This window comes from Microdochium trichocladiopsis (assembly GCF_020744255.1).
Source record: "Microdochium trichocladiopsis strain MPI-CAGE-CH-0230 chromosome Unknown B0I36scaffold_9, whole genome shotgun sequence".
Classification (NCBI taxonomy): domain Eukaryota; kingdom Fungi; phylum Ascomycota; class Sordariomycetes; order Xylariales; family Microdochiaceae; genus Microdochium; species Microdochium trichocladiopsis.
Genome location: NW_025763552.1, coordinates 730,514 through 757,168, shown reverse-complemented (window position 1 = coordinate 757,168; position 26,655 = coordinate 730,514). Strand labels below are relative to the sequence as shown.

Genomic DNA, 26,655 nt, shown 5'->3' with positions numbered 1-26,655 from the left:
TCGTGGCGCGGGGCTGTGGCACGGATCGCCCTTTGGATATTGATGCGTAGCATATTGATCTCGGGTTGTGGAGAACGCCCGGTGTGTGTGAGGCAGACATGAGTTGGTGGCACATAAAAATAACCATAGTGGTGCTCAGCACTGCTCCTATACTTCGCTTCTTGAACAAATTATAATTTTGAGTATTCATAACACTCTTCTTCTCCTCGGCTTCTGGCAAGGCTATGTAGATGTTGTTATTAGTGACTGAATCTACGTCTGTTGTCCACAACCAGTCTTCCCAGAGATATAGGGTTCTAGGCTTACGAACCACAACCATTATTCACCCACCAACTTCTCGAGGATTTTGCACCTCATACATTTTGCTGGTTCAGCTTTTATGAGAAGTAGAGTGCATACATGGTATCTGGTCCGGCACCAACGTCCTGGATGCAGTTTCTTGAACGAAAAGGGAGCCCGCAAGAGATGCACCCCACACCGGCTGAAGTACATCCGTGGATGCCTCAAACCCTGACTTGAGGAACGGAGAAAGGTGAGACAAGCCAAATGGAGCGTTGGTAAGCGTTTGCTGCAGAGAAAGGACCGTCTGCCTCTGCATGGAAAAGAAAAGATGAATGTGAGACTGCGGCGTTGGCGGGATGGTCGGGGGCTTGCAGTGCCGTGGTATTGTTGGTCCTTGTGTCTGCCGGAAGCCTACCACGCCTACCACCAACCGTGAGGCTGCCTGCCTCGCCTAGGCGTTCACCCAACAGAACCACCGCAGAAGGGCAGCTCCGTCAAGCTCGACGCTTTCTGCCTTGCAGGCCAAGTTCAGTGCCCTCTTCTTTAACACCCACCTCCGCCCTGCACCTTTCTCTCGACCCGACCTTACTCTTTCCACTTCACCTTTCTTGTCAGTCTCAGAGAGGTACCATTGCAGATCTTTGCAGCTTGCTGTCTTCATCTTCTCGTATCTACTGTCCAGCATCTTCGTCATTGGACCTCAACTCCTGCTCGTACTGGATTCACGCCATGGCGCCGGCCAAGGCTGGGATGACTCGCGAGGGCATCCTCTATGCCATCAATCATCTCTTCCTGCCGCCGCAGCTGCCCCAAACGCACGACTACTCCCAGGCGCATGTCCGCAGCCTCGTGGAATTCCTCGCCCAAACATTGCAAGACTTTGAGAAGAACTCAGATGGCGCTCACCAATCCATCACGAAGGAAGCTGCACATGTGGTGCTCACCTTCTCCAAGTTGCACGCCATTGGCGACAGCCAGGTATCCGTCCAGCCCGAGATGCTTGCAACAAGTCTCCGAGATCTTTGCACCAAAGGTATGTATCACCATCTTTGTACTGCCGTACTTGGTGACTGACTGAGGAACCCTTGCCTTCGTTTAGGTGGCTTTATGCTCCTTCAGATCACTTCTCAGAACGCCGGCATGCTCATCACTCGTGTCGCCAACGATATCCACTTCGAGCTGTTCGAGCTCACTCCCTCCAATGGATCCATCTACGATACCAAAGGCAGACTCATCCGAACGTTTCCCGGCCAGGCCATCGCCGTTCCAGTCTCTTCTCTCCAAAAAGACGACGTCATGGAGACCTTGGTCCTTGCGATCAGCAAGATGAGCGGCCAGAGCACGGCACTTTCGCAGCCGACGTCCAAGAAAGCGGGCGCAACGGTTGGAGAAATCCGCCACTCCGTCAATCCCTGCATCGTGACCTATTACCTCTCGTCCATCTTGCTCGCCCTTGGTTCATCTGTCAGGGTGCAGGCCATCAATAAGAAGATGCGTGAGGAAATCATGTACAAGTCCTCCCTCATTCCCTGGACGCGGTCACCAACGTGGCTGCTCCTTCGCGTGGGTTTCCACTTGACCATGTCGAGGCTGGAGGCAAAGGTCGACTCGAGCGCCGCCAAGTTGAAAGCCCCAGCCTACAAGGAATTCACGGCCTTCCTCATGGCCGCACTGCTGCGAGAAGCCCTCAAGCAAGACATCGAATCCGACCTTCTTACCACCATGACCGCAAAGGTCAGCCGTCGCCTGCGCAAACTCGGCGCCAACGCAAACAGCTGGCTTCAGGAGTACAGCAGCGATGTAATCAGGGAAACAAACCATATCCTGGAGGGCCGGTGGAAGGTAATTTGCAAGAACGATGCTCGCAAGCCGGACTACGCCTCCCTGCCAACCCTCGACTTTCACAAGGACGCCTTCGCCTCTCTGCCGGATTTGGACAAGTACCTCGAGACGGTTACCCAGCTCAATCTGCGAGAGCAATCGGCCACTTTCTCGCCCAAGTATACCCTGAATCTGCTTGACTCGGAAAGGCTACCCCGTATTTCTGCCGGCGCAAACAACTACCACGACTTCCAGCTGGCAGCTTTTGAGAGCTGGGTCGAGTCTTCCCTGGACCACTGGCTACAACGAAATCTTTCGGATCCGACCACCTGCGACAAACTCCACCGATTGCTTTACGACTACCATACAGCCGCTCAGAACCCGTACCAGAACAACCCGGAAGCCACCTCACTTATGATTCTGACCTGCCTCGAGTTGTGGATCGCTTGTAACAAGTCGGCACTCGAGATCTGCACCGTGCTCGGCGAGTACCATGACGCAAGCGTTCAGCCCAGCTTGATTCGTGCCCTGCTCCAGAGCCTCATCCTCCCGCACAAGTCTCAGCTCGAGAGGCTCCAGCGGATCGAGTCGTACCTCGACGTGTGCTCTAGTAATTCGAAAGCTGCCATGCCGTCCATCTTCGACAGTTTCGGCAAGAAGAACGCTTTCTATGTGAGGCACTTTCAATCATATGAGGAGCAGCAGCGTTTGTATGGTCATATAGAGCTGCAAGCCACCAATACTAGACGGAAGAAGGAGGTCGAGCTGGCGAACTTGCGAAGCAAATATTCAAATCTCAAAGCTCAGGCCGACAACATGAGCTGCACCTTTCGCACCTTCATCAATCGCCGTGGCTACGAAATCACAGCACATGATGACCGAAACTGCAGCAAGTGCAAACTCGTGGGAGAATATCAGTCGTTACAGATCGGAGTGCACGAGTGGCCGCTCCCGAAAGACCCCTTGAAGGCACAAAATGCCGTATTCGAGCTCGCGCCCACAGAATGGTTCCCAGCCTGGAGAGACGCCACAGCATTCCTCCTCTTCAAAGTCCTGTCCCTGTCGTACCAGGTCGAGTCTAGGGCGCGGCAGATGCATGTGCTATCTGAGTACGAGGGGCTCAGGCATTTTTACTCAGGCCCAGCGAGCCAGAACATCACCGCCATCTCTCAGGCAAAGTCGTTCCTCAGCTCGCACTACAGGACAATCAAGATTGGCTCGATCACGAGCGACTCCCAAGTCCTTGTCGACCACGCCCTTCACTATGAATACTTCAACACATCTGCGCGCGTCTTCGGCGGTCCCGCCACGCTGACCGACACCATTCCACGGCGCTGTATGCTGAAGTTACCCGTCAAAGACTTGGCAATGCAGCCTTTTCTTTATCGCCCGGCAAACAATTCCTGTGGCCCGACGCCCAACGTTGTCATTGCCTCCCAACATGAGTGCCCACAGCACATGACACTCGCCGAGTTCAGGGAGCTTTGTGCCCTGCCCCTGGGCTTTAAGCTACAGTGGCAGAATATGCTCCGCCAGCTCCATGCGCCTTCAGTCGACTTCAACCAGCTGTCCACGTTTGTCTTCCACGCTCAATGCATTACCCAGGCCGGGCCACCCTTCGCAGACAACGTCCTACGAGCATCTCATGCCATCCTGAGTGACCCAGTCTTCTCAAGAACGCTGCTGGATGGCGTGGTCACGGCCACCTCCCGAGTCGCAGAGTCGTGGCAGTCCGTTGAAGCTCTGCGGACATTCATCCTCATTGCCACCCGCACTCTACAGCTGACCACAGATCCCATCACCGTTCCTCAGTGTGTGGAGTACTTGGCGTCTGCAAGGAATACAGTTCTTGGCTGGGCCATCTCGCTCAGGGACAAGGCTCGAGCGAGCACCGATACGCGGATCCGGAACAACTTCCGACACCGCGCCGCTCGATGTGCTCTCATCTGCTCGATGTCCTTCGACATGGATCAAGGTCACATTTCATCTGCACTTCAATCCTCGGTCGCTGCGTCTCAATTCTTGCAGTGCTCCTTGATCGCTCGCGAGGGCACCGACAGCGAGAGTGGCTCTGACTCCCATGATGGTCTTACTTGGCAATGGAAGCGACTCAGTCACCGCGCCTTCCGAATCCTCTCGGATTGTATCACGGGCGGTAGTCGCGCTCTTGACGATGCCATCAGCAGCTCCTGGTCTGGACACAGGGCACAGAAGAACTGGGCGCCTGTGTCGAGTCAATACCCAGAGTGGCTCGTGGGCTCTGCATGCGAGATGGGTGCTCCCGTCGTGCGCTTCAATCTGCTTACAGGAGAATTGCTTGTCAACGGCCTCCCACTGAATCGGCTCCCGTCAGACTACGAGAGCCACTCCACTTATAGGACTCTGTTTGGCAGGTCGATCGTCGAGGTCATGCCAAAGGGTTCACACGGTTTCCCATTCTCCACAAATGTTCCGTTTGCCGGATACGATGTGGAATTCGCCCTTAATTCGGGCGAGCTATACGTTCGAGCGACAAAGGGCGACCGCGTGCTCTACTATGTACCCAGCAGGCTCCTGTCTGGCTCGTATCCGGAGGCCTTCATCAACGACTATGTCCACTTTTACGACGAAACAACCCAGACTGTTAGCCTGCGTCCGCTGAAAAAGCCCTGGGACGTCCCGCGGCAGCCATGGACCCTCTCGCATGAAGCTGCCGGCGGACGATGGCAGCTGTGCAAGGACAACATGACCGTCATCAGCCTTCGCACGCCGACCTCGAAGACTCTAGCCAACATCCTGGGCACTCTCGAGAAGGAGGCGCGCATCCACTGCGTCTTGTCTGCCAACCACCGGCGGCTCGACATTGAGCTGCCCGTGCTTCGCTCTCGGTTCTCTCTGGAGGCAGGAGACACTGCTGTATCCTGTAGGGACTTTCGGGGCATGGTTGTCGATGAGGATCAGCAAATCGGCACCCTGGTCGGCCTGTTCAACAAACTCGTGCTGAAGAGCACATCTTCGTCGTCTGATCGGATTGTGCTGGTGCCAAACGGTACTCCACAAGTCAAACGAACGCCAGCTCACGTGTCGCTGCAAATAACCGAGGGTCCAAGCACATGCCTCTATGCATATCGAGTCGACACACTTCTTGGACGTCTCGTGGATGGCGGTGATCTCCAGAGCAAGCTCTTTCTGTGTCTACTTCATGCGTTGACGTCTTTTTGCATGCCCGACCGCCTCACCTCGCGGACAGGCACGGAGGAGGCGCTACGCATTCTGCAATCCGCTGCTGTCCAGTCAGCCAATGGCCTCAAGCAAATGTCCATCTCTTTACTTACAATGATTGCCGACTTAACTCCAAAGAGGGAATTTTACCCCCAGCACCTGCGCGTGATGCAGACCATGTACTTTGACAACAAGATTGGAATGCTGGCACAGCACGATGGCTTCGTCGAACAGGCCCAGGCGTTGCTCGACCAGGCGACCAACAACAAGTTTTTCCACGAAAGCCACCCGGAAACAGCGTCTGTGGATCTGTACTCTGGCATTGATAGAGGCCTCCTGGCACGCCACAAGATCCGAGTGGCCCAATTCCGTGTTTCGACTTTCGGCGCCGAAGACCACGACACCGCGCACGATCTCGTCTACAAGGCGCGGGACGTTGTCCAAGACTCTGCGATCGCCACTGCAACATACGCCGTGGCTGACACGCTCCACACCATCCGGGTCAATCCTCACGTTGCTGTTGTCAGCGATCTGGTAATGCATATCTGGAGATTCCTGGAGAAACTGCCCGTCGCCAATGGCTCCGCCGACCTCGACACCAGGGAGCTCGCTTATGACGCAAAGTGGTTCATGCCCTGGAGCACGGCCACCAAGCCATTCATCGTGAAGAATTGGCTCAAATTGCATCGCCTTCTCAGCCAGCCCGCCACCAAGAAGAAGTGGCTCACCCTCACCACCTGGCTGGCCTCGCTTTCCTGTGCCGAGGAAGCAGACGAAACAATCGTGCACGTCCTGACCACGTTCTCCACTTGCTCGAGCAGAATGAGCCAGGTCACCCTGCCCACCTCGTCGACGCAGTTCGCCCTGAGCCGCGGTCGCGCATTCAAGCGCGAAGACGTCCTCCAGACTGTGCGAGACCGCAAGCGCAGCTTTGATCCGCTCAAAGACATCATTGAGACCCGCAGGGAGTATGAGTCACTCCAGGACTTCCACAACCGCGGCCGCACCGCGTGGCAGACCCGCGCCGAGAAGGTGGCGCAGGATCTAACCACGCACTTCGGCGATCAGTGGCCGTGTGCTGTACCCGCGGCCCCAACCGGGACTGCTCTCGCGGACGCTGAGAAGTATTTCCAATGGGGACCAAGCGTCATGTCCGAGGTTTCCGGCTTGTTCCGTTTGTGGTTTGAGAATCTGAAGTTCTTTCAGTATCTCCAGCAGATTTGTGCGATCGTGTCGCGGGACAAGTGCACCGTGGTCAAGCCTGTACGCCCAGCACTGAAGATCTTGCCGACATTGCCTCATGGCAGCCGCGGATATGTGTCTCCTACCGACTTGTTTGATCGGAGCACACCACCAAGGCTCACGCCAGCACCCTCGAGCTTGCCTGAGACGCTCAGCGTGTCGTCCAGGGCCAACAATAGCGTTGTGACACTCGCCAGATCTCGGTTGAGGATCCTGACTGGATCTCTTCAGGCGATGGCTCAGTCGAAGTACGAGAACAGCTACATTGCCAATTTGGAGTCGAGCCTCGCTGCCCTTGAGCAAGGACAGTTCCTGCAGAAAGCGCTGGCGGCGGACTTTTTCAAGATGCGGGGGATCCTCGAATCCCATCTTGCTGCTTGCCAAAACCATGTCGACTCCTTGTATGATAGGATGACCCAGGCCATGACCAACGATGTCGCAGATACTTATCAGCTGCCGCGTCTTTCCCCAGTACTTCTCCTGGAGCGGCTGAACCGCAAGCACTGGGCAAGTCTTAGCGAAGACTGGAAGAAGATTCTCATCGAGTACGGAGTGGGCTTGACACGGTTGCAACGCGCTCAGAGATTGCTCAGGGCCCGCGGAGCGGCATTGGTCAAGGAGCTCCAGAATGACGGCCATGCCAACTGGGACCCGGCCGAGCACCCTGAATGGCTCCTTCTCGAGATTGAAGGTTCGATCCTTATCCGGGGAGTTCAGGTCGACATTGCCACACACATGCAGAGCCCCGCCCACGGCAAGAACGCGGTTATGCAACTGAACATGGGCGAGGGCAAGTCCTCAGTCATTGTGCCCATGCTGGTCACGTCTCTCGCCGATGGCAACAACCTGATGCGAGTGATTGTGGCCAAGCCTCAGAGTAAGCAGATGGTGCACATGCTCGTCTCGAAGCTCGGCGGTCTTGTCGATCGTCAGGTGTTCCACCTCCCCTTTTCTCGTGCAATCAAGGTCGGCCAGCCCGAGATCAACGCCATCAAGGAGCTCCTGAGTCGCTGCCGTGACCAGGGCGGCGTGCTGCTCGTCCAGCCCGAGCACATTCTGTCGTTCCAGCTGATGGGCATCGAGCACAAGATCAGCCAGAAGCACAGGACTTCTGACCAGCTCTTGCAGCTCCACGACTTCATGCGCCGGCACAGCCGCGATGTGGTCGACGAGAGCGACGAGAACTTCAGTCCAAAATTTGAGCTCGTCTACTCGCTCGGCCTGCAGCAGCCCATTGACCACAGCCCGGAGCGCTGGACCTGCATCCAGGAAGTGCTCGACGTGGTCCGCAAGTGTCTCCCCGCAATCCAGCAGCAGTTCCCGCACGGCACTGATATTCGATTTGGATCGCTGGGCTGCTTCCCCCGCACGCGGCTGATCGAGCCAAAGGCCGTGGACAAGCTGCTCGACATCGTTGCTGATGACGTATGCCGGTACGGCCTCATGGGCTTCCCCATTGCCCAGGCAACTCAACAGCTTCGTCGCGCTGTCCGCGAATACATCAGGAATCCAGATGCGTCTGCCGAGACCATCGCCTTGGTTGAGCGCGCTCCTCCCGTGGGCTTCTGGGCCGAGACAACCAAGAACACTCTACTGCTTCTCCGCGGGCTCATTGCCAATGGCATCCTGGCGTTCGCATTTGGGCACAAGCGGTGGAGGGTCGACTACGGCCTGGACATCACGCGATCACCACCCACCAGACTAGCCGTGCCTTACCGTGCAAAAGACCACCCGTCCGCCCGCTCCGAGTTCAGCCACCCGGATGTTGTCATTGTGCTCACATCGCTGAGCTACTACTACCAGGGCCTCACCAACGAACAGCTGGGCAATGCCCTCTCTCATCTCGACCGGTCTGACCAGCGTGCTGACGAGTACGCGACGTGGGTCAAGGACGCGGACAACCTTCCGGGCGCCCTAGAGCATCTCGGCGGTGTGAACCTCGAAGATCCGGACCTCTGCTCCAACAGGCTGTTCCCGTGCTTCCGCCACTCCAAGGCGGCGGTCGACTATTTTCTCGCCCACGTGGTCTTCACCAAGGAGATGAAGGAGTTCCCCCACCGGTTGTCCGCCTCGGGCTGGGACATTGGCGAGCAGAAGCCCCATCCGACAACGGGCTTCAGCGGCACCAATGACGCCCAGATTGTGCTCCCGCTCAGCGTCACGCAGACTGCTCTGCCTGCTCAGGCTCACACCAACGCGCTAGTCCTACAGCATCTCTTGCAGGCAGAGAACAACGTGATGGCCATTCAATCCCTCCAACCTTCAACGTCTGATCCCACGTCATCCACGCCTGGCCACTCGCCGGCAAGTACCAGCGCTGAGCAGCTTCTTCAAATGGTTGTCGGGATGGAGCCCCCTGTGCGCGTGATCCTCGATGTCGGCACGCAGATCATCGAGCTGGACAACCTGGGCGTCGCCCAGCGGTGGCTGACGTTGCTTGCTAATGACAGCGGCACCGAAGCAGCCGTGTTTGTCGACAAACAGGACAACATCTGCGTCGTCGACCGCAAGGGCCGCGTCGAGCCTCTGCACACGTCGCCCTACTGCACCCAGCTCAGCCTGTGTGTCGTGTTCCTCGACGACGCCCACACCCGTGGCACGGATCTCAAGCTACCAGAGGACTACCGCGCAGCAGTCACGCTGGGTGCGAATTTGGTCAAGGACAGATTGGTTCAGGGTGAGTACTCGACCCACGGTTGACACAAGTTCTTATCAGTCCTACATCACGAGATAGGTATGCTAACGTGTTTCTTTGATGTGATATAGCCTGCATGCGTATGCGAGAACTGGGCAGAGACCAGTCCGTCGTCTTCTGCGTGCCAGAGGAAATCCACCGCAAGATCAACCGGCTCATGGGCCGCACCAACCCCGTGCAACAAGTATCCGTCGCCGACGTCCTGGCCTGGTCTATTTCCGAGACATGGCACGACGCCCGGCGCAACACGGCACTATGGGCGAACCAGGGCAGGCGGCACGAGAGCCACAGCCTCCTGTGGGCACAAGCACGCGGCGAAGGCGCAACTGGTCCTGTCCTTCATCGCCAGCAGTCGCGAGACCTGGACTTCCCAGACGAACTGGCCAAGGGATTCCTCGAGGACGAGGCGCAGCTGCTCGAAACCCGATACCGCCCAACCTCGCAGCAAGATACTGCTACTTGTAGCCAAATTGCCCTCAGCAAGACAGAGCGCCTCATCTCCCAGCGCTGCCAGGACCTCGATACGATGGGGCCTTCGTCTGCGATCCTCCAGGAGGAACAGGAGCGCGAGCTGGCACCCGAGGTCGAGGAGGAGAGACAGCTCGAGCGGCCGGACAAGGCGGAACCCTTGAAGCACGCGGTCCACCCACACGTCGAAGCCTTTGTCAAGACCGGCAGCTTCCCCGCCAACAGCGCGGCGACATTCATCCCCGTCTACGACTCCCTCGCTGACTCCTCGGCGGCCAAGTACATCGCGAAGCTGCGCCGCAGTGGCCGCACAGGGCGAGTACACTGCACGCGGGACTTCCAGGCCACGATCAAGCCGCCGGCCGTGGGCTACGTGTCGGACTCGTACCAGCGGCCTGTGCAGTGGATATTGACGAGCAGCAGTGCCTCCGCCTCCTCCTCGTCGCCATCATCAGCAAAGGAGCGAGATGTATCCAGTGGCAAGGCGGGGGGCAGGCGCGCGCTGAAGCACATGGTCATCATCAGCCCGTACGAGGCGCAAAGCCTCATGGATACGATCAAGCAGTCCCGCGCGGTCACGCTGCACCTGTACGCGCCGCTGCTCAACGAAGGGTTCCGCAGCCTGGACAGGCTCGATCTGTACACCGTCCCGTCGCCCACCCCCTCCTTGATCTCCGCGTCCCCGTCATCGTCGGCGCTACTCGCCCCGGGTTCTGCTACTCCTCCTCTGCCTCATCATGCTCCACCGCTGGATGTGGATGTTCCCGCGGATGTGGTTCTCGAGTTGGACCTGTTTGCCGGGCAGCTGTACTTCAAGACGTTTGCCGAGTTCGAGGCGCTCCGGGAGTATCTCCTTGCTCGACCGCCTCTGGCGTGTCCGTCTGTTGGCAGTGATGGTGGTGGTGTTGATGGCCAGGCTATCGTGGCCAACGGCGAGCCGGTGGCGGTGGCGCGCGTGCTGGATGAGCACCTGGTGGGCCTGCTCAATGTCGTCATGATGAAGATGCGGCGCAACTGTGAGACGATTGACAAGACGCATACAGGCAAGGCTCTGGATTGCAGGCTGATTGCGAAGGATGAGTTTCAGGAGTAATGATTGTTGATTCGGAGGATACATGGGAGGGCTGGTTTGGAGTAGGCTGGCTGGCATATCAAGAATCTTGGTGTTCTGCGGAGTTGGAGGGAAATAATAGGAGGGGCGCGGAGAGCCAAATAAAGTTGGGAAGTAGACATAGAATGCAGGCATGGCACAATTTGTTGTCTGCATACCACTAGAACGCGACATTACAAGAGACTGGGTTCTTCTGACATTTTCATTCAAAGCATTGGCACAACGATTGGCCGTACGACTGATGTCGTAGGGGGGAAAATATGCGTGGGATCATAAGCCATAACTTTAATTGGCAATTACTACACGGGCATGAAGAATTGCTACCCGGGCATGACTCTTACACGGGCATGACTTCTATCGCCTCTGATTCGCTCATTTTTTTCCTTCGACCCACAGGTACATCAGTGCAAAGGCGGTGAAGCAAGCTCTCTTAACAAGGCCGTGCTTTCGGTATAGTCAGAACCAACCAGGTCAACCAGGCCTCTAGAACAGGTCTTAGGCGTATATCAAAACAAGGTCTGGTTTTCAATACAGAACACGGCCAATTCCAGCACGCCCTAGAGGGCAGCTATCTATATCTCTATCCTCTAACTACTATAGATGGAAGAACCTCCTCGTCGCTGTAAAGCAGCTCCCACTGACTCCTTCGCCTGCGAATGCTAGATTGCGTCTTCCGTCCGTTGGCACGTACTCCTGTAGTTCTTCCAGCTCCAAGAACAGCTGACCGGCTGCGCGTCTGGCGCTGGGATGAGGCACTGGCCTGGCTACTAGCCTGGCTGCTGGCCTGTTGGCTCGCTTCCAGAGCAAGCCTAGCTAGCGTTGACTTGTTGTGACTTCCTGGTGGTCGACCTCGTCTGCGCCCTGTCGCTTGGCTTGCTGGATTGCTGGCTCGTTGGCCACTCGGCTGGCTGCTTGCCTCAATGGCTAGCCGCGCTGGAACAGCCTGTGTGGTGTTCTTAGGTCTGCCACGGAGAGCAGTGGCGATCTTAGGGTCGAGGATTCGTCGGTATGGATCTCGAGAGGATGGCTCTCGTAGGCGCCACCGAGGATGGACCTCCCATTTGGTGAGAGGCGTGCCACTCACCAGCTTTGAGTAGATTGTGTGGCAGCAGGGGATTCCAAGCTCGGTCGAAACCGAGCAGTCCTCACTGCAATCGCCAATGGGGTCAGGGAACGGATTCTTCCCCGTCGGCATTGCTTTCCTTGCTAGCCGATATTGTTTGTTGATAAGCCCGAGACCCTTCGAAGAGAGTGCTGTCCGGGGTTCGCCTAGATACTCCGAGCTGGACCCTATGTACTCTCGCGCGGTAAGTACCTCGTCCGCTGCGCAGGCGTCGTTGAAATCTCGCTCCTGGTCCTTCATCATGTCCTGCATAGCCTCGATAAGCCGATAGAGATTGCTCATACCATTCAGGAGATAGCTCTTGATGTTGTTGTTGCTTGCTTCTGTCCCAGATGTGACGCGTATGCCGAAGTTGCGATAGTTGCGAATGAAACATCGTGCCCACTGCGCCCTGACAGGCATGTAGGTTCCATGGAGATACCGCAGGATGGCCCGCTGATCGTCAAATTCCCTACAGAGGCTTCCCCACGCCTTCTCGTGAGCCTCCTCTGTCTCCGCAAACAAGACGACCTTCCACATCATGAGAACCCCTCGATGGCTATGAGGGACGACTTCAGCTGTCTGCGCGTTGACCAACTGTCCGTCTTTCGGGCCGAGCTCAGCCTGTGCCTGTGGAGCGTAGTCCTCCCCGTTGCTGCTGTCGGGACTACTACTGCTACATTGGCCCTTGACCCACTTCTGCTTTGACTTGAGCAAGACGTTAGAATTGATGTGGTGGATGCACAGCTGCTGCTGTGCATCAGGGAACTGATCATTCAGGGCGGCCTTCATCTGACCGTCGAAGTCAGTAATGATAACGTCCGGTTGGCGAATAGAGTGCTGCTCTGAGATCTGTCGAATGCTCTCAGAGAGGAACTGGAACCCCTCCCGTCTCTCGTTGTCGATCAGACCGAACGCCGCATTGTAGACAGAACCAAGGCAGGTCTGTCCTGTTGCTTGGAATAATGGAAGCTTGAAGCGGTTGGTGTTGTATGTGTTGTCGAAGCTGATGACCTCAGGAAACCGCTTCCACATCTGGAGGCAGTACGGAAAGGTCCAGACAAGACCGACGAGGCGGTTTGGCTCATCATCCGCCCACTTAACAAGATAGGGAATCTCCATCTCGTCGAACAGCTTGATCAGTGCTGCAGTAGGAGTGTGGCCGCTCAACTTGTCTCGACTGATACGAGACCTGGCGTTATAGATATCCTTTCGTGTAAAAGATGACTCGGGATGCTGCTCCAGGACGATCGCGCGTACGTCACGGGCCCGAATTCCGACCCGACGGCTTGTCGATTCGACTGTTGCCCTGATAGGTGTAGTGAGTCGTCTGTGGGAGGGATGGGCGGATGGTTTGATACTGGCCCGGTGGTTATGCTGGCTATGCTCGGAATTATCGTGGTGTCGTAGAAGCCATCTACCCTCCTCCAGTGCTTCGGCAATGACCATCCATTTACAACCACACTTTCGAGACTTCCGTTGCCGAATACCGGTACTCTCTGAGGGGCGTGGTTCTCCGAATCGATCGCATTGGAAAGAGTACCGGATCTTCCGACCCTTATATGAGTAGGCATTTCGTCGAACAATACCGAAGCCATTAGCCTTCGCGAAAGTATTCACCCACTCGAACAGGACTTCGGCTGACGGCGCTGGGTCGTCTGGGATAGGTGGGTTCGGGATCGGGTCAGGGACAGGCGACAAGGGGTGGTCGGGCGAGGGCGGCGAGGCGATAGGCGGAGAGTGCCTTTCTCGGGGAGGCGAGTATGGCGGAGATGATTCGAATGGAGTTGAACTGAGCGGCGAGTAGCCCCATATCTCGCGCCATTGGCGGACTCGTTCGTATGACCGGACGAGCTCGATGGTAAGTCTTCGATCTGTCCCAATCACCTCGCGCACTAGCCTAAGGGCGGACTGAAACTGGGGTCTTGTTGGAGAGAATTGTTCTTGTGCTGATTGTTGTGGAGAGCAGGCAGGTGGCTGGTCGATTTCCGGGCCTGGTATAGGCATTCTTACTCGTTGCGACCGTCTTCCTCGGGTTGGGAAATCATTCGATAGGTGAATCTCATGATCGAATCGCAGCTCCCATGGTGGCTCGTTCAGCCCACGCGATCCATGGGGGCGTGGAGCGGTCGTGAAGGTCTCTGGGTACGAGGCGAAAGCATTACAGAGTGCCTCGTCGTCTCCCACGCCATAGTGTGGGCCAATGCTCGTCCCTGTGCTATTAGACGAAGGTGGTCTTGAACTCTCAGATTGGTTCTGCCGCTGTCGTTTTCGAGGACGTAATTGATAGCTTCGAAGTCGTTGGTTGCTTGCTGAGCTAGATCGAGAGCCGGGCTGGGACATAATGACGGCCTTGATCGCGACAGGAAGAGTGTCGCACGCACGGATGAGCGCATGGTTAAAGGGGCAGTTGATTTGACTATGAAAGAAGGAAAGAGGGGACCAATTTCAGCACAAAGGAATGACCTGCTTTGTGATGCAGATGCCTTGGAAGATGAGGCTATTGGATATTCCTGATACAGCGTGTGTTTGAGTGTTGGTCTCAGCAGGGGGCCTAACACACCACGCCTGGAGCCCTGGGACCTTGACAAATATGGTATCTTTCACGAACAATCATTATCAGTAGGCTTGACATGCGACAAGAGGTAATTGGTGTAGTAGCTAGCTAGTGAATAGCTTCCATATGTCTCGTCGATCGTCGTGGTGGAGAGCTAATCCCGAGGTACAAGGGAAGCGTTGGCAGAATCTAGATGCACTAACAAAAAGGGATGGACCAATCAGAGGCTGCAAAAGGTCATGCCCGTGTAAGAGTCATGCCCGGGTAGCAATTCTTCATGCCCGTGTAGTAATTGCCCTTTAATTACTTTAATCGTGTGTGTATTTCCGGTCCCGACTCCATCCCACCATGCTCGTCTCGTCGGCTGTTTATTTCACCATTGCGTTTTCCTTGGCTACGGTAAGCTAAGCAAAGACTAGAGCACTCCGAAACATGGCAATTTCAAATTAGATGAGATTGTCATAAGTGTAGCAGGTGACGTCGCCCTCAGTATCGAGGATCTCGCCGACGGTCATGTCCCGGTAGAGGCCGAGCGAGCTGAGGCGGGTGTCGCGTGTCAAGGGCGCGCAGGGGTTGGCCTTGTTGGCGCAGCCCGAGATGGTCTGCCAGCGCGAGGGCTGGGCGTTTTGCCAGCGCTTCCACTGCCAGTCCACATATTGGTGGTGGAGGAAGAAGACCGGGCTGGTTTTTGTTTAAAGTTCCTATGGTCAGCATTCTGATTCATAAAATTGACACAAGTCAGGAAAGATGGTGGGCTCAGGGGACTTACTCGGCGGGCGAGGTGGCGGCGTTGGCCATGGTCGGGCCCAGGCCGCGGTGCATGCGGGAGTGGTTCGAGAGCTCGACGCAGTTGCGGTGCTGGGGGAACGTGTTGCCCTGCTGGCCGTGGCAGATGTCCTCCCACCCGAGGGTGATTTCGTTGGTCTCGGACTTGATCTCGCCGCGGGCGACGCAGCGGTTGTTGATACGGTCGACGAGGCCGCCAAAGGCCTGGTTACTCCAAGTCAGCCTTCTGATAGAGAGTCTTGCAAAGGATATCGAATGTTTCTCCATGTCATTAAAGAACTTACACCATTGGTCAGGCATTGTCCGGCACCATTGCTGGCCTGGGGCAGGGCGCCGAACCAGCGATCGCTGAAGATGTCAGAGGCCGGGAAGTTGCCCGCGTTGTTGGTCTCCTTCCACCAGGGGATGGGCCCGTTGAAGCCGCACTGCTCGATCAGCAGGCGCTTGAAGACGTGCAGGTAGTAGCGGTGCCACGGGAGGAACAGGTCGAGGCCGTGGATCTCGCCGTTCTGCTGCGAGTGCACCCAGACCAGCTCGTCGTAGAGGCTGCGGGCGCCGCCCCAGATGCCCCGGGGCGGCCGCTGCGTCAGGCACCGGATCGCCCCAACAAAGTTGTCGCGCTCCCCCGCCGACAGCGTACCCCAGCGCCGCCGGATGTCGTTGCGGCACCCGGCCATGACGGTCATGCCGCCACCCTCCTCACCGACAGCGGCCACGGCAAGGGAGTCTTGCTCGGTCGCATTGGCGGGTGGCTGCATGAGCTCGACGGCCTCCTCAAAGGTGATGGTCTTTGGCTTGGCCGACTCCGGTGGGAACGCGACAGTGCCGGCGGCCGGAGCCGCGGTGGCCAAGGCGGCCAGGGAGAGGGCCTGGAGACAGGCCGTGGAGAACTTCATGGCTGGGCGGGCCTCGATTGGACGTTGAGGCAGAAGATTAAGAATTAATTATTCGTCGCAGCGCATGTAAACTCGGTGGGCAGCGGGCGACTGGCGAGGTGACCGGTGGTGAAGACCATCCATCCAAGGCTTCGAGAAGAACCAGTGGGGATGTCACCAGTCTTAAGTAACATTGCGGTCCTGCCAAGACCAGAGGATCCTTTCCCCTTGTCTGCCGGGGCAACTCATCCAAAGCACGACGTTGTCCAGCGCAGATTGCGAGTTGGGGGCTGGGCAATGCAAGGAGCAGCGGGGGCTCGCGGTGTGGGCAGTTGTCTTGGCGTGCCGGGTGCCGGTTCCTCCATGCCACTCTTATTCTCTTGGCTGTGATGTGCAAGTCCAGTCACGCTGTGCTGATGGGGCAGGGATCCTACGTTGCTGCTGCTCAACAGCCGACCTGCTTGGCGGGAGCATCCTGGAGGGAGGGGCGAGGACATGCAGCAGGATGGCCACTCGTGAAGCACTGGATTGACGTTCAACTGTCAGGCAAGCATAGGACACGAACGGATCGGCTGCTGGTGAGTTTGAGACATGACTCCATCTACCAGAACTGACGAGCGCCAGCAACGGGAGGAGAATAATCTGCCTTGCCAGAGACTCAAGAGACGCTTGAGCCACTGTCAGCTGACGTGCGGGCCCGTTGTTGACGTGCCTGGCACAGAGGATCGAGTGCCATTGGGCAGGGCAGTGCTCGGCCAGGGTGCCAATTCCCAGCACACCGCATTGGCCCTAATGACGAGATGAGGCTCCACTGGCAGCACAACCGTGGCAGGGTGCAGCTGGGCTGATCATCGCTCGTTCAAGCCTGGAAGAAAAAACAAGGTGGAATTTAGCTTCCCGCTCCTCTCCCCAGATTTAGCCTGCCGATAAGTGCTGTGGGTCGTGGCCAGGGAGACCTGCCCGTTCTAGACAGCATGCTCCAAGAGGATCCAGAGGATCTGCAAGACAATCTAGATTGCCAGAGACACAACCTTTTAGCGACCTGGGTGAGAAACAGACGGAGCACTGGCCGGCTTCATCATGCATATCGAACCAATTCCCATCACGTCATTGAAATGCTAGTCCTTCAGCCATCAAGAGCTTCTTTCTCGTGTGGCGGCAACGGCAGTCGTCGAGCCCGTCTGACCCCCCCTGCGCCAAGACCGTAAACAAAGCCCGTTGTAGATGGCCGGCGATCCCTGCTACAAGCAGGACCTGCATGTCTCCCAAGCCACGCTAGTGCTCTTGCTTCCTCGTATTTGCTGACCTCTGCTGCCTTGTCTTGCGTCAATAAAAAAAATGCATGCTTCTGGTCTAGCTGGCTCCTCACCCCGTTGGCAGAAACAGCCGTGCATTCTTCCTTCAGCTCGCCGTCGTATTAAAGGCGAAGGTGAGCTGAGCGTTCTTCCAGGGGGAATGATCAGCACGGATCAGCACAGGCGTGGCGCGCGGGGAAGTGCAACTTTTTGCTCGTTGCTGGTGGCATGGTAATCGGCTGATATCTGACTGCATGCCCTTACTGCACTGACTGCATAGAGAAAGGCTACTGTCAACAGAAGGGCTGCCTGCCTTTGAAAGAACCACTCTGGACGCAGGATGCAGTGTGCAGAGATGGGCTAGTGGCAGTATGTTGCAACGACAATGATGTGGCCCCGTTCAGCATCCCTTCCCTTCACAATGGTCAATGCGAGTGACCTTTTCACAAGTGCGCAGTAGCATGTGTCGGCAGGTAGACCCGGGAACCCATCACGGCGCTACACAGGCCTTGGGGGTTTGGCAAAATGAAGGATCTCGAGTTGACATGCTCGCAGATACAAAATAGTGCCACGACGGCGCGACACTCATGGTCCATGGCTGTGATGTGTCCGGAACAAGAGCATATCGAGTGCTGGTCACCTCCTTCAAGTGCTCCGGTAAGCAGTGTTGTGTTCTGGCTGAAGAGAACCGGCCCTCAGCATTTCAGCCTTCTGAACAGACGACCCTGTCTAGCATATCATGCTGCGCACTGATATTTGGCGATCAGCGCTCACTGCGACGCGTGGAAGGCCGAGTCAGGCAGCTACCACATCCCCTTTCACCTGGACCTTTAAATATCGGTGCATTCTGATAGTTTAACTCAATGTGTGTAAGGTAGGACGTGTGGAGACTGCAGATGAAAATGCTTGAAATTCTAGGAGGTTGCCTCATAGTAAACACTCGAAGCGTCAATACGCAAATACTCCATTGGCCAGATGGGGTTTTTCGCCTGCAACCGCTGGCGCCACAATATGCCACGAAGACGCGCGGGACATTCTATCCGTATAGCAAGCATTCTTGAGGACTCTTCATCGCCGCTGCTCACTCACAGAGCACATCTGATTGAAAGTCACGTCAGACACACCCAAAATCCTACTTGCATATCCCGCCGGTTCAACATGTCGATTGCCGAGGACCATGCACATCTACGTCACTATGGGCAAGGCCTCGCCCATGCCACCTCAGCTCAGCTAACATAAATCTCCCAAGAGGTGACCCAGACGAGACCAGCATTTACCAGTATGGAAATGCCCTCTTGCTTTGTAAACTTATACTTGCTTGCTCGCAGAGCTCAAACTTGAGTGTCATCCTCATTAGCCCACGCCCGGCTGATTGATCGCGAGATCCGTAGTTTCCAACATCCAAGACAGATGCTGGGAAAAAAACCATACTCGGAAGTGAGCTTACGCAAGCCGTGATAATCGCCCACTGGCTTGTCCTTCTCCCATAGTGCGCATCTCCTGGTGTTGTTCTCGGCGAGAATCCCGACAATTGAACTCACGGATCATCCCACACCATTGTCTGGGGTGCAAGCGAGGTTGGAAGCATTGGGCCAGACTTGTTTGTTCATATTCTGCACATGCTGTTGTACTTTGATGCTTGTACTTCCTGTGGTAAAATGTTGGTCGCACACAAGACACACAATCTAGGACGACACAGCTGAACTTTTGTGGTTCAAGGACGCCAGCATTCCAGAGACAAGTCATGTTAAAGCTAGCAAGCAATCATTGTAGCACAAAAACACCAACATCAGCACGACGGAATTACTATTGTCACGTTATTCAATGTCTGTTCTGACCAAGACAACAAAGAGGCCAACCTAATTGGGCAGGTCCAATCAACAGGACTTGATTATTCGTGGATTTCGAGGGAGGCGACCCTCTCGACGAACAGCACCCTGTCTGCCTGATAGACAGACAGACGTCAAGACAAACACAGTAGGACTCGTCCCACCTGCTGGCGGCCAAGTGTTATTGCGAAGGCCTGACGAAAAAGGCAATCGGCAGGAATTCATTACACACTTCAATGTTTTGGCGAGCACAGATGCCGGAAATGCCAGACACCACTTGAAAATTGCACAGCACTGGTGCCAAACGTGCGGGCATATCTATCGTAGGTCTTGACCGACAAACGTTCGCCCGAACACACACTCTCTTGAACGCCCCCGGGAGCCATGCTTCGTATTTGTTGCAAGAATGGGATCCGCGGTTATATTAAACATCTTGAGTAACCTGGGACGCATGCAGTACTCCTCGGCGCATTGCATAGGAAGCGCCGATACACCCTTCAACTGTACTAGGTCGCCGAACCTCCATAGACGGAGCAGTATTGCGAGGAAACATAGTACCCATTCTTAAGGTGGTACCAGGCGCTATACGAAGATTAGCTTTGAGTCGCCATGCAAGCGGGCGGGCCAGAATGATACGTACGGAATCTCGTTTCGCAGGACCTTGTGGACTGGAAGGACTTTGCCCTTAGTGTACTGCCCTACTGCGGGGCAGGTCGAGCTTCCACAGGTCCGGTATTTCAAGGCGCTAGCGGTCACCTGGCAAGAGATAACGTAGTAGGTTGGTTGGTACGCCCTGTCCTCGAGGGCAAGCGGAGAGGGATCTTGAATGTCATCCTGGGGCTCGGCGACGGGACTTGCCAATGCCAGAGCAGAGAGGCCGACGGCGAAAAGGGTGGTGAAGCGCATGGTAACTGATGGTCTGTTTGACAGAAGATGACGGTCCCACCAATGTTGAAAATGAGGTCTGTCTTGCTCTATAAGTACCCCTAAAATTTCTCCCAAGCATTAAATTGGATGGATTCTATTTAGCATGGTGGCATAGAGGTAGCCGGGTCATCAATCAGTCCGCGAATTACCTTTTGATGTGGAAAATAGGACTAAGGACCCTGCGCAATCTCGGGCGGTTCAGTGGACCTGCAGGGTCATGGGTGGGGTTCTCATCCCCGGTCCCAGGGTTAGTCTGACTGGAGTGGTGAGACCCGTCTGCCGAGTGCTTACGCAGTGCTGGCCAATGTACAACAAGTTCTCACAATGTAGACCGACATTGGTCCCTCACGCGAAATTCTTTGACTTATTAATTAATCGAGAGATTTGACGCTGGGAAGAAGCTCCTGTGGACGCCCCGAAACACTAAGGTCCGGCGGCTCGGAGCTTAGGAGAGAACGTGTTAAGAGGGCTTCTCACACCGCTTTTGCGAAAAAGTATCTGTGGGGTTTATCCGAGATCAGCCAATGATGTATCATAAAAAGTCATGCCCGTGTAAGATCACGCCCGTGTATCAATTCCCTTGCAATATATCCCTTATCGCCAGCCCTATCCACTTCGAAAAGCGGACAGGGGAAGATGTTTGGAACAAAACAGCACCAGGACCCAGAGACCCGACGAAGTCCCCAGCGCTATCCGCGTTCGTGATATATGTCGCACAGAATCCAAGAAGTCTGGTGTGATCGCGAACCACGGAATGATGCGCGTTGCTTCTGCCAAGTAGGGGCCCAAGAATGTCTTGAGGGAGATGGAACCGCGATGGAAGGGCATCCAGCGAAAGCTCTATGGTCGACTGGAGATCCTGGTCTGAGTTCCAACGCTCCACGCGCCATCGATGAGGCCTCAAGGCGATGTCATCCTGTCGGGGTTGAGAGACGGAAACCCTGTCATCTATCGAAGAAACTCATGTTAGAAGTTGTCCTGAATCTATCCATCTGTGGAAGTTGTGGACTGGTCATACCAGGAGAAGTGTGCGGCTGTCCCTCAGACCCGACGGCGAACCCGGTCTCGACAACCTTACTCTCTGGGCCCGAAACCGCCGACCAATCATCTCCTGAAATGTTCCTACCTAATCTAAACAGCTCCCCAAGAAGGTGCCACCAAGTGCGGGAGCTTGTTTCTGGTTCCCCCGAGATCTGAGGAGTAGCATTTCCGGCTGACATGATCGCAGATGGAGTTCATGAGCGAATCGAGTCGAACGGTCGAGCCAGGCGAGAATCAATATGGAGCAGACGTGGATCAGGCTAGAAGAGAACAACGCCGGCGGTTCGCCTCAGTTATATCCCTCTGGAGCCTCGCACAACAGCCGAGTGACCACACCGCTAGTCGATCCGGACTCTCGGCGGCATGTAAACGATCGGTAATGAAATACCACATCATAATCCCTGACCTTGCCCAGGGTGTGGTCCGTCGCGGTGCGCGCACCAACAGGCTCAGCGGTTGCTCCTTTCATGCAATACGACTATTAGATGCAGTACAATATGACCGACACGCCGCAACCAGAACGCGAAACTCACGCTCATTCTCAGTTTCCCCAGTCTCCCGGGATCCCAATCCACGGCTTCAATCACCCGCCACCAGGCTTCAGTGCAAAGACTCTCTCCCTGCAATGTCAGGTCAAAATCAACGGCCGCGCTTCATAGACCAGGTTGTTGCGGAGAAAAGCATCCAGTTCAAGTTAGCCTTTCACGTCATTGAAGGCAATGCGGAGGGAATCTCGCTGTTACTTGCCAGCGGTGGGCAGATCGTCAAATCATACCTTGCACCCATCGACCTTTCGCTCGTGCTGCCGGTCAAGGGCTGTCGGCATGAGGAGGAGTTCCTCCTCGGCGAAGTCCCCGAGATTCCGTCACGGGGTGACTACGAGCTGGTGTCGCCTCTCTTGTATGGAAAGAAGACTGGCTCGAGGATGTGGACTGCGCTGCATCTTGCAGCTCTCCTGGGTCAAGCCCTGATCATCGACACCCTGCTCAAGAATGGAGCGCAAGCCGACAAAGCTGCGGCGGATCCGAGATCTTTGCCTACGCTGCCGGCCGCCAGAAACTAGCGCGCATACTGGAGATGGACACCGCTGGACCTGGCTGTTTTGGCTCCGGTCATATATGCCACCAAGAAGCTCGGGAACTCGGTGTCTGCTATCAATACATTCGAGAAGCTTTTCAACCAAGCACGCCTTAACAAAGACGCTGTTACTAACGCCTTCATGCTCGCAATCTGGTTACGTGTGTTTCCAATCGTTGAATTTCTCCTCGCGTCGAGAAAGGTGGACGTCAAAACCAAAAATGAGCACAATCTGTCGCTATTATGGTATTACGCCCTGGGTCCTAGAGGAGGTGCTATAGAAATGATCGAACTCCTCCTTCGCTACGGCGCCGATCTTAAGGAAATATAGCAAAATGGCTGTAATATTCTATATACGGCCGTTATTTACGGCCGTTTCGAACTGGCTATCTATGTTATACTACGAATGAAGAAGAGCATTAATAAGGAGTGGGAAATGCGTTCGGCTCTTTGTTATGCCTGCTAATCGACCTCGAATAGTGTTAAAAAAAGGCTAATAGCTACCTACCCGGGTGTCACGATCCTGCCTCCGGGGTCAGCCGTCTGGCAGGGCGCTGGGGTTGCTGTTCTGCAAGATAGGTAAAGCCTGTACAATAACAACTAACACTCTGCTGTCGTTCTCTCTCTGGGTTGTCGTTCGTGTCTCTTGGAAGAGATACCAGTCTCGGCAATTGAGTGACTAGTTCAAGTGTGGGTGAAACTGATACTTAGATTGATCGCTGAAGTACAAAGGTAATGACTGTCTATCTAGGAGATCCTTCTGGCTCTACATATCCCTTTGTCCTTCATCGTGCCCGTCGTCCTGCGACACCGTTGGGTCGCATGCCGACAGTTTGTTGTCGCAAGACCGACGGATGATGGTCGCCGTGCGACCGTTCATCGTCGGCTGCTGACGTAAGGTGGGTGCTTACATAATGTGTTCCCCGCCAGCCTTTCGCTGGTCCGCCCTTGTCCCTGGCCTGATCCTGCGGCCTTGTTTGTGCTGGGCTTGTTTGTTACCTCAGCCCCAAGCAGTTTCCCTGTTGGTCGGGTCGTCACAATTACGTACTCTATATATTATATAGATGTATACTAAATATTACCTTGCCTATGCTTAGGAATTAGCTGGTATCCGTAATTATAATCTAGGATATCCTAGAGGCTTTTTTAGTACGGGATATATTCGTGATATATAATTCGAGTCCGGTGTCACGATCCTGCCTCCGGGGTCAACCGTCTGGCAGGGCGCTGGGGTTGCTGTTCTGCAAGATAGGTAAAGCCTGTACAATAACAACTAACACTCTGCTGTCGTTCTCTCTCTGGGTTGTCGTTCGTGTCTCTTGGAAGAGATACCAGTCTCGGCAATTGAGTGACTAGTTCAAGTGTGGGTGAAACTGATACTTAGATTGATCGCTGAAGTACAAAGGTAATGACTGTCCACAAGGAGATCCTCCGTACTCTATATATCCTTTGTCCTTCATCGTGGTCATGACTCTGAGCCCGATGGTCGCGGCCAGGTTATGAATCTGGTCCTGACGGTCATGCAGATATTGGTGACCATCCTTCTTGGCACAGCGTCAGTCATGCAGATATGCATGACCGGTACGTACCTTCCTTATCGTCCCTTATCGTGCTTACATAAGAAACCTGTGACGGTGCTGCCACATGATCCGCCCTTGTCCTTGGCCTGATCCTGTGGCCTAGTTGTTTGGGCTCTTTTGCGTCCGTAACAAGCATCCCCTGTTGGTTGGCCGTCACATATAAGCAGTGTTAAAACTATAGGGAACCGTTATAAACGGGAAACAGAAATGGGGAATCATCTTAAAATAGACGTAGTGGAAATTAAAGTAGGCCCCTTACTAGTGGCCTGTGGCGTAGCTGCGCTAGTGAGGGAAAGTAGCTTCCGATTTCGGATGTAGAGTCTTCCAGGAATGGAAGTCACTTTCCTTGAAGTTGAGCTTCACTACCGCTAGACTAGTAGTTGGGTCGGTGACGACCAGCGAATCCCTAGTGTTATACGTTTTTGTTTTTACACCTATTTTAGCACTGGACAAGAGCTCTGCTCGTCCGAATTGGTCTCAAGCATAGCTGTCGACGACGAGATGGCCCACGACGGGCAGAACGCGTGGGACTAGATCAAGTCGGGCGGCTGGCTTCACGATTTTGCCGAGCTAGTCGAGGAGCAGCGATTGTGGGCCTTTGAGACACCACCGCCCTTGTGAGGTGTTGGACAAGCGTCGCCCACGTTTGCCGGGCCAGTCAGCATCGCATCTTAACCCCGGGAGAATGAAGCGTACCAATCAAATACCCCCGCAATAATCGTCTGGTCAAGACCTGAGATGGTTCAGTTCTGTTATCTACTCTAGTGTCTTCAACTCGCGATGGGCGTAGGGCAGTCGTTGCATGCAGCCTTGTGTGGGTTCGTGGGCAGGGGTCCAAGCTGTCTGGGAACTGAACGGGTACTGGAAGTAGTCGGGGAATCTCGAAATGACCACATCAGCTTGAGCAGCCGGTCGCAATTGCCACCCTTCGGCGAGATGTCGTCAAGCCCATCCAACAAGATGTATGTCGTCTGCGTACGCCGTTGCAGCCCAGTGGCGAAAGTTTGGCGGAGCTCGGGCTCGCTCCAGTCCGCTGGGCTCTTCTTGGTTGACCAGGAAGACTCTATCCACGACGTGTCTTTGCTGGTTGTGTGATCGAAAGACATCACCTGGGGAAGGAGAGCACACAGCACTCCTTGCATCGTTCTTTGCATTCCATCTCCGGAAGCCCAAATATAGACGGAGAGCACGAGAGGCTGTTCATCTCCCCTTCTCAACATCTCCAGAATCGGAGGCGGCGCGACGCGGTCGATCAAGTAGTGGACTAGTGTACTCTTACCAGTGCCTGCATTGCTACTGATCCAGAAGAGTTGTTGATCGGTGCTCTTTAGCCAAAGCTCCAGTGCACGGGATGTCGCAGCGCAACTCGTGTAGCTGGCTGCACTGTTCTGGTCGTCCCAATCTTCGCGAGACTCATCATCAGATTTCCACGAGGTTTGTTTCGTGGAAAGTCCACTGCCGTGAATGTCCGTATCGTCCGGATCGGATTCGTCGTTGAACACCCAGTCGAAAGTCCCCTCAGCGTGTTCGAGCGAACTCATATTCCGGCGTGCGTTCATGGTTGGAAAATAAAGGCTGTCTAGAATTCGCTCTATGACTGCTACATCCTTTTCGGTTTGGCGGGACCGCACGAGGTCATCGTTATGCTTGGTCATCGTATTGCGGACCTCGGTAGTTGCCTTTGTGGTTGCAGCTGCGTTCAGGTTGATGGACGCCAACGTTTGGCTGAGTGCGTCGCTAATCTGGTCTCCAAGAGCTGAGACGCTAGTGTTGCCCTTGTGCAGCTCTGTCACATGGGCTTGGAGCTCACACTTCAACGGTGGGAGCTAACGGCTAACTGTGGTCCGGTCCTTATTGACCGTCTCGCTCCACGAATGGTTCAGCCACACTTCTTTGTATACGTGGCGTCCTCGAAGACTTACCGTAGCTCGGCGAGAATGGTACTCTGCAATGCTTGTCAGGTCTCTTGCAGCCGTTTCTCCTCGCCTGGGGCACTGTGTAAGCTCTGTGTCTGCAACTCTTGTCTGCCCTCGTGTGAAAGTTGCCTCAGGACAGTTGCATTCGCCTTGAGATTCGCATCGGGCCTAGCTCGTCACGCATCTGCTTAAGCGCTGAGGTGACATTAAGTCCAGTACCTACAAGCTGGAGTATGTTACAGGCCAGCGACAGGGCGGCTAGTGCCTCCTTGTCGGTTGGTAACAATGCCAAACTTACTGGCGCAGCTGCCGTATAGAAGTTTTGTCCAGATACGTAACAGGAAGACCGAGCGAACCACAACATCAGGCTGACACGACAATACCGCCTCTTCAGCAAAAACACGTGCGGGGTTATGCATGCCCAAGGTCCAACGGTCCCTGCTGTAAGACCTGGGAATGTGGCAGTAATGAAGGGGCTGTAACGAGGAAGGGTGTGACGGCCACGGGATTAGACGAGACACAAGGGCGGATTCTAGGGTCGACCTAAAGTGTGGAGGTGCAGACACCTCACTTCAAGCTGTTCCGTACGTACGTTCTTTAAGTACCTAAGCTCGCTAGGTGAGGCAAAATCGACTCGAGTGGCACAGATTGGCTCACGCAACGTGTAGGACACTGGCTATAGTTTAGCTTACGAGTCCAGAGCGACTGTACTTTAATGTACACAGAAGATCCGAAAGGTCGAGCCTAGATCTCAGGGTCAGCAGAGCATCGGCCATAATCTGAGAGATTACGGGTGTCTTCAAATAGTCCCGCCTTGTGCTCAACTCACCTGTACTGCGCTGCGGCGCAG

The 26,655-nt window shown here is 55.2% G+C and overlaps 5 protein-coding genes across 5 annotated transcripts; 2 read left to right on the top strand and 3 right to left on the bottom strand.

Annotated features, from left to right (window-relative positions):
* Positions 1–1,011: 1,011 nt before the first annotated feature.
* B0I36DRAFT_416058 (uncharacterized protein) lies at positions 1,012–10,802 on the top strand (the record flags this gene model as incomplete). Its single annotated transcript, XM_046162065.1, has 4 exons — positions 1,012–1,315; positions 1,382–9,223; positions 9,313–10,150; positions 10,205–10,802. 4 exons carry the CDS (start codon positions 1,012–1,014, stop codon positions 10,800–10,802), a joined length of 9,582 nt encoding a protein of 3,193 aa, XP_046008133.1.
* Positions 10,803–14,925: 4,123 nt separating this feature from the next.
* Positions 14,926–15,942, bottom strand: B0I36DRAFT_249907 (uncharacterized protein; the record flags this gene model as incomplete). The annotated part of the gene is made up of 3 exons (XM_046150512.1): positions 14,926–15,160; positions 15,249–15,469; positions 15,550–15,942. The coding sequence occupies 3 exons, from the start codon at positions 15,940–15,942 to the stop codon at positions 14,926–14,928; spliced, it is 849 nt and encodes a 282-aa protein (XP_046008132.1).
* A 3,619-nt stretch (positions 15,943–19,561) lies between these two features.
* On the bottom strand, positions 19,562–20,287 carry B0I36DRAFT_331656 (uncharacterized protein). The gene is made up of 2 exons (XM_046155013.1): positions 19,905–20,287; positions 19,562–19,846 (listed from the first exon to the last, which is right to left on the bottom strand). The coding sequence occupies exons 1-2, from the start codon at positions 20,168–20,170 to the stop codon at positions 19,771–19,773; spliced, it is 342 nt and encodes a 113-aa protein (XP_046008131.1). The 5' UTR covers positions 20,171–20,287; the 3' UTR covers positions 19,562–19,770.
* An 808-nt stretch (positions 20,288–21,095) lies between these two features.
* Positions 21,096–22,295, top strand: B0I36DRAFT_416054 (uncharacterized protein; the record flags this gene model as incomplete). The annotated part of the gene is made up of 3 exons (XM_046162064.1): positions 21,096–21,597; positions 21,718–21,864; positions 21,993–22,295. Exons 1-3 carry the CDS (start codon positions 21,472–21,474, stop codon positions 22,293–22,295), a joined length of 576 nt encoding a protein of 191 aa, XP_046008130.1. The 5' UTR covers positions 21,096–21,471.
* A 2,350-nt stretch (positions 22,296–24,645) lies between these two features.
* Positions 24,646–26,581, bottom strand: B0I36DRAFT_352800 (uncharacterized protein; the record flags this gene model as incomplete). The annotated part of the gene is given in 6 exon segments (XM_046157149.1): positions 24,646–24,815; positions 24,869–25,715; positions 25,812–25,834; positions 26,104–26,348; positions 26,411–26,481; positions 26,498–26,581. The coding sequence occupies 6 exon segments, from the start codon at positions 26,579–26,581 to the stop codon at positions 24,646–24,648; spliced, it is 1,440 nt and encodes a 479-aa protein (XP_046008129.1).
* Positions 26,582–26,655: the final 74 nt, after the last annotated feature.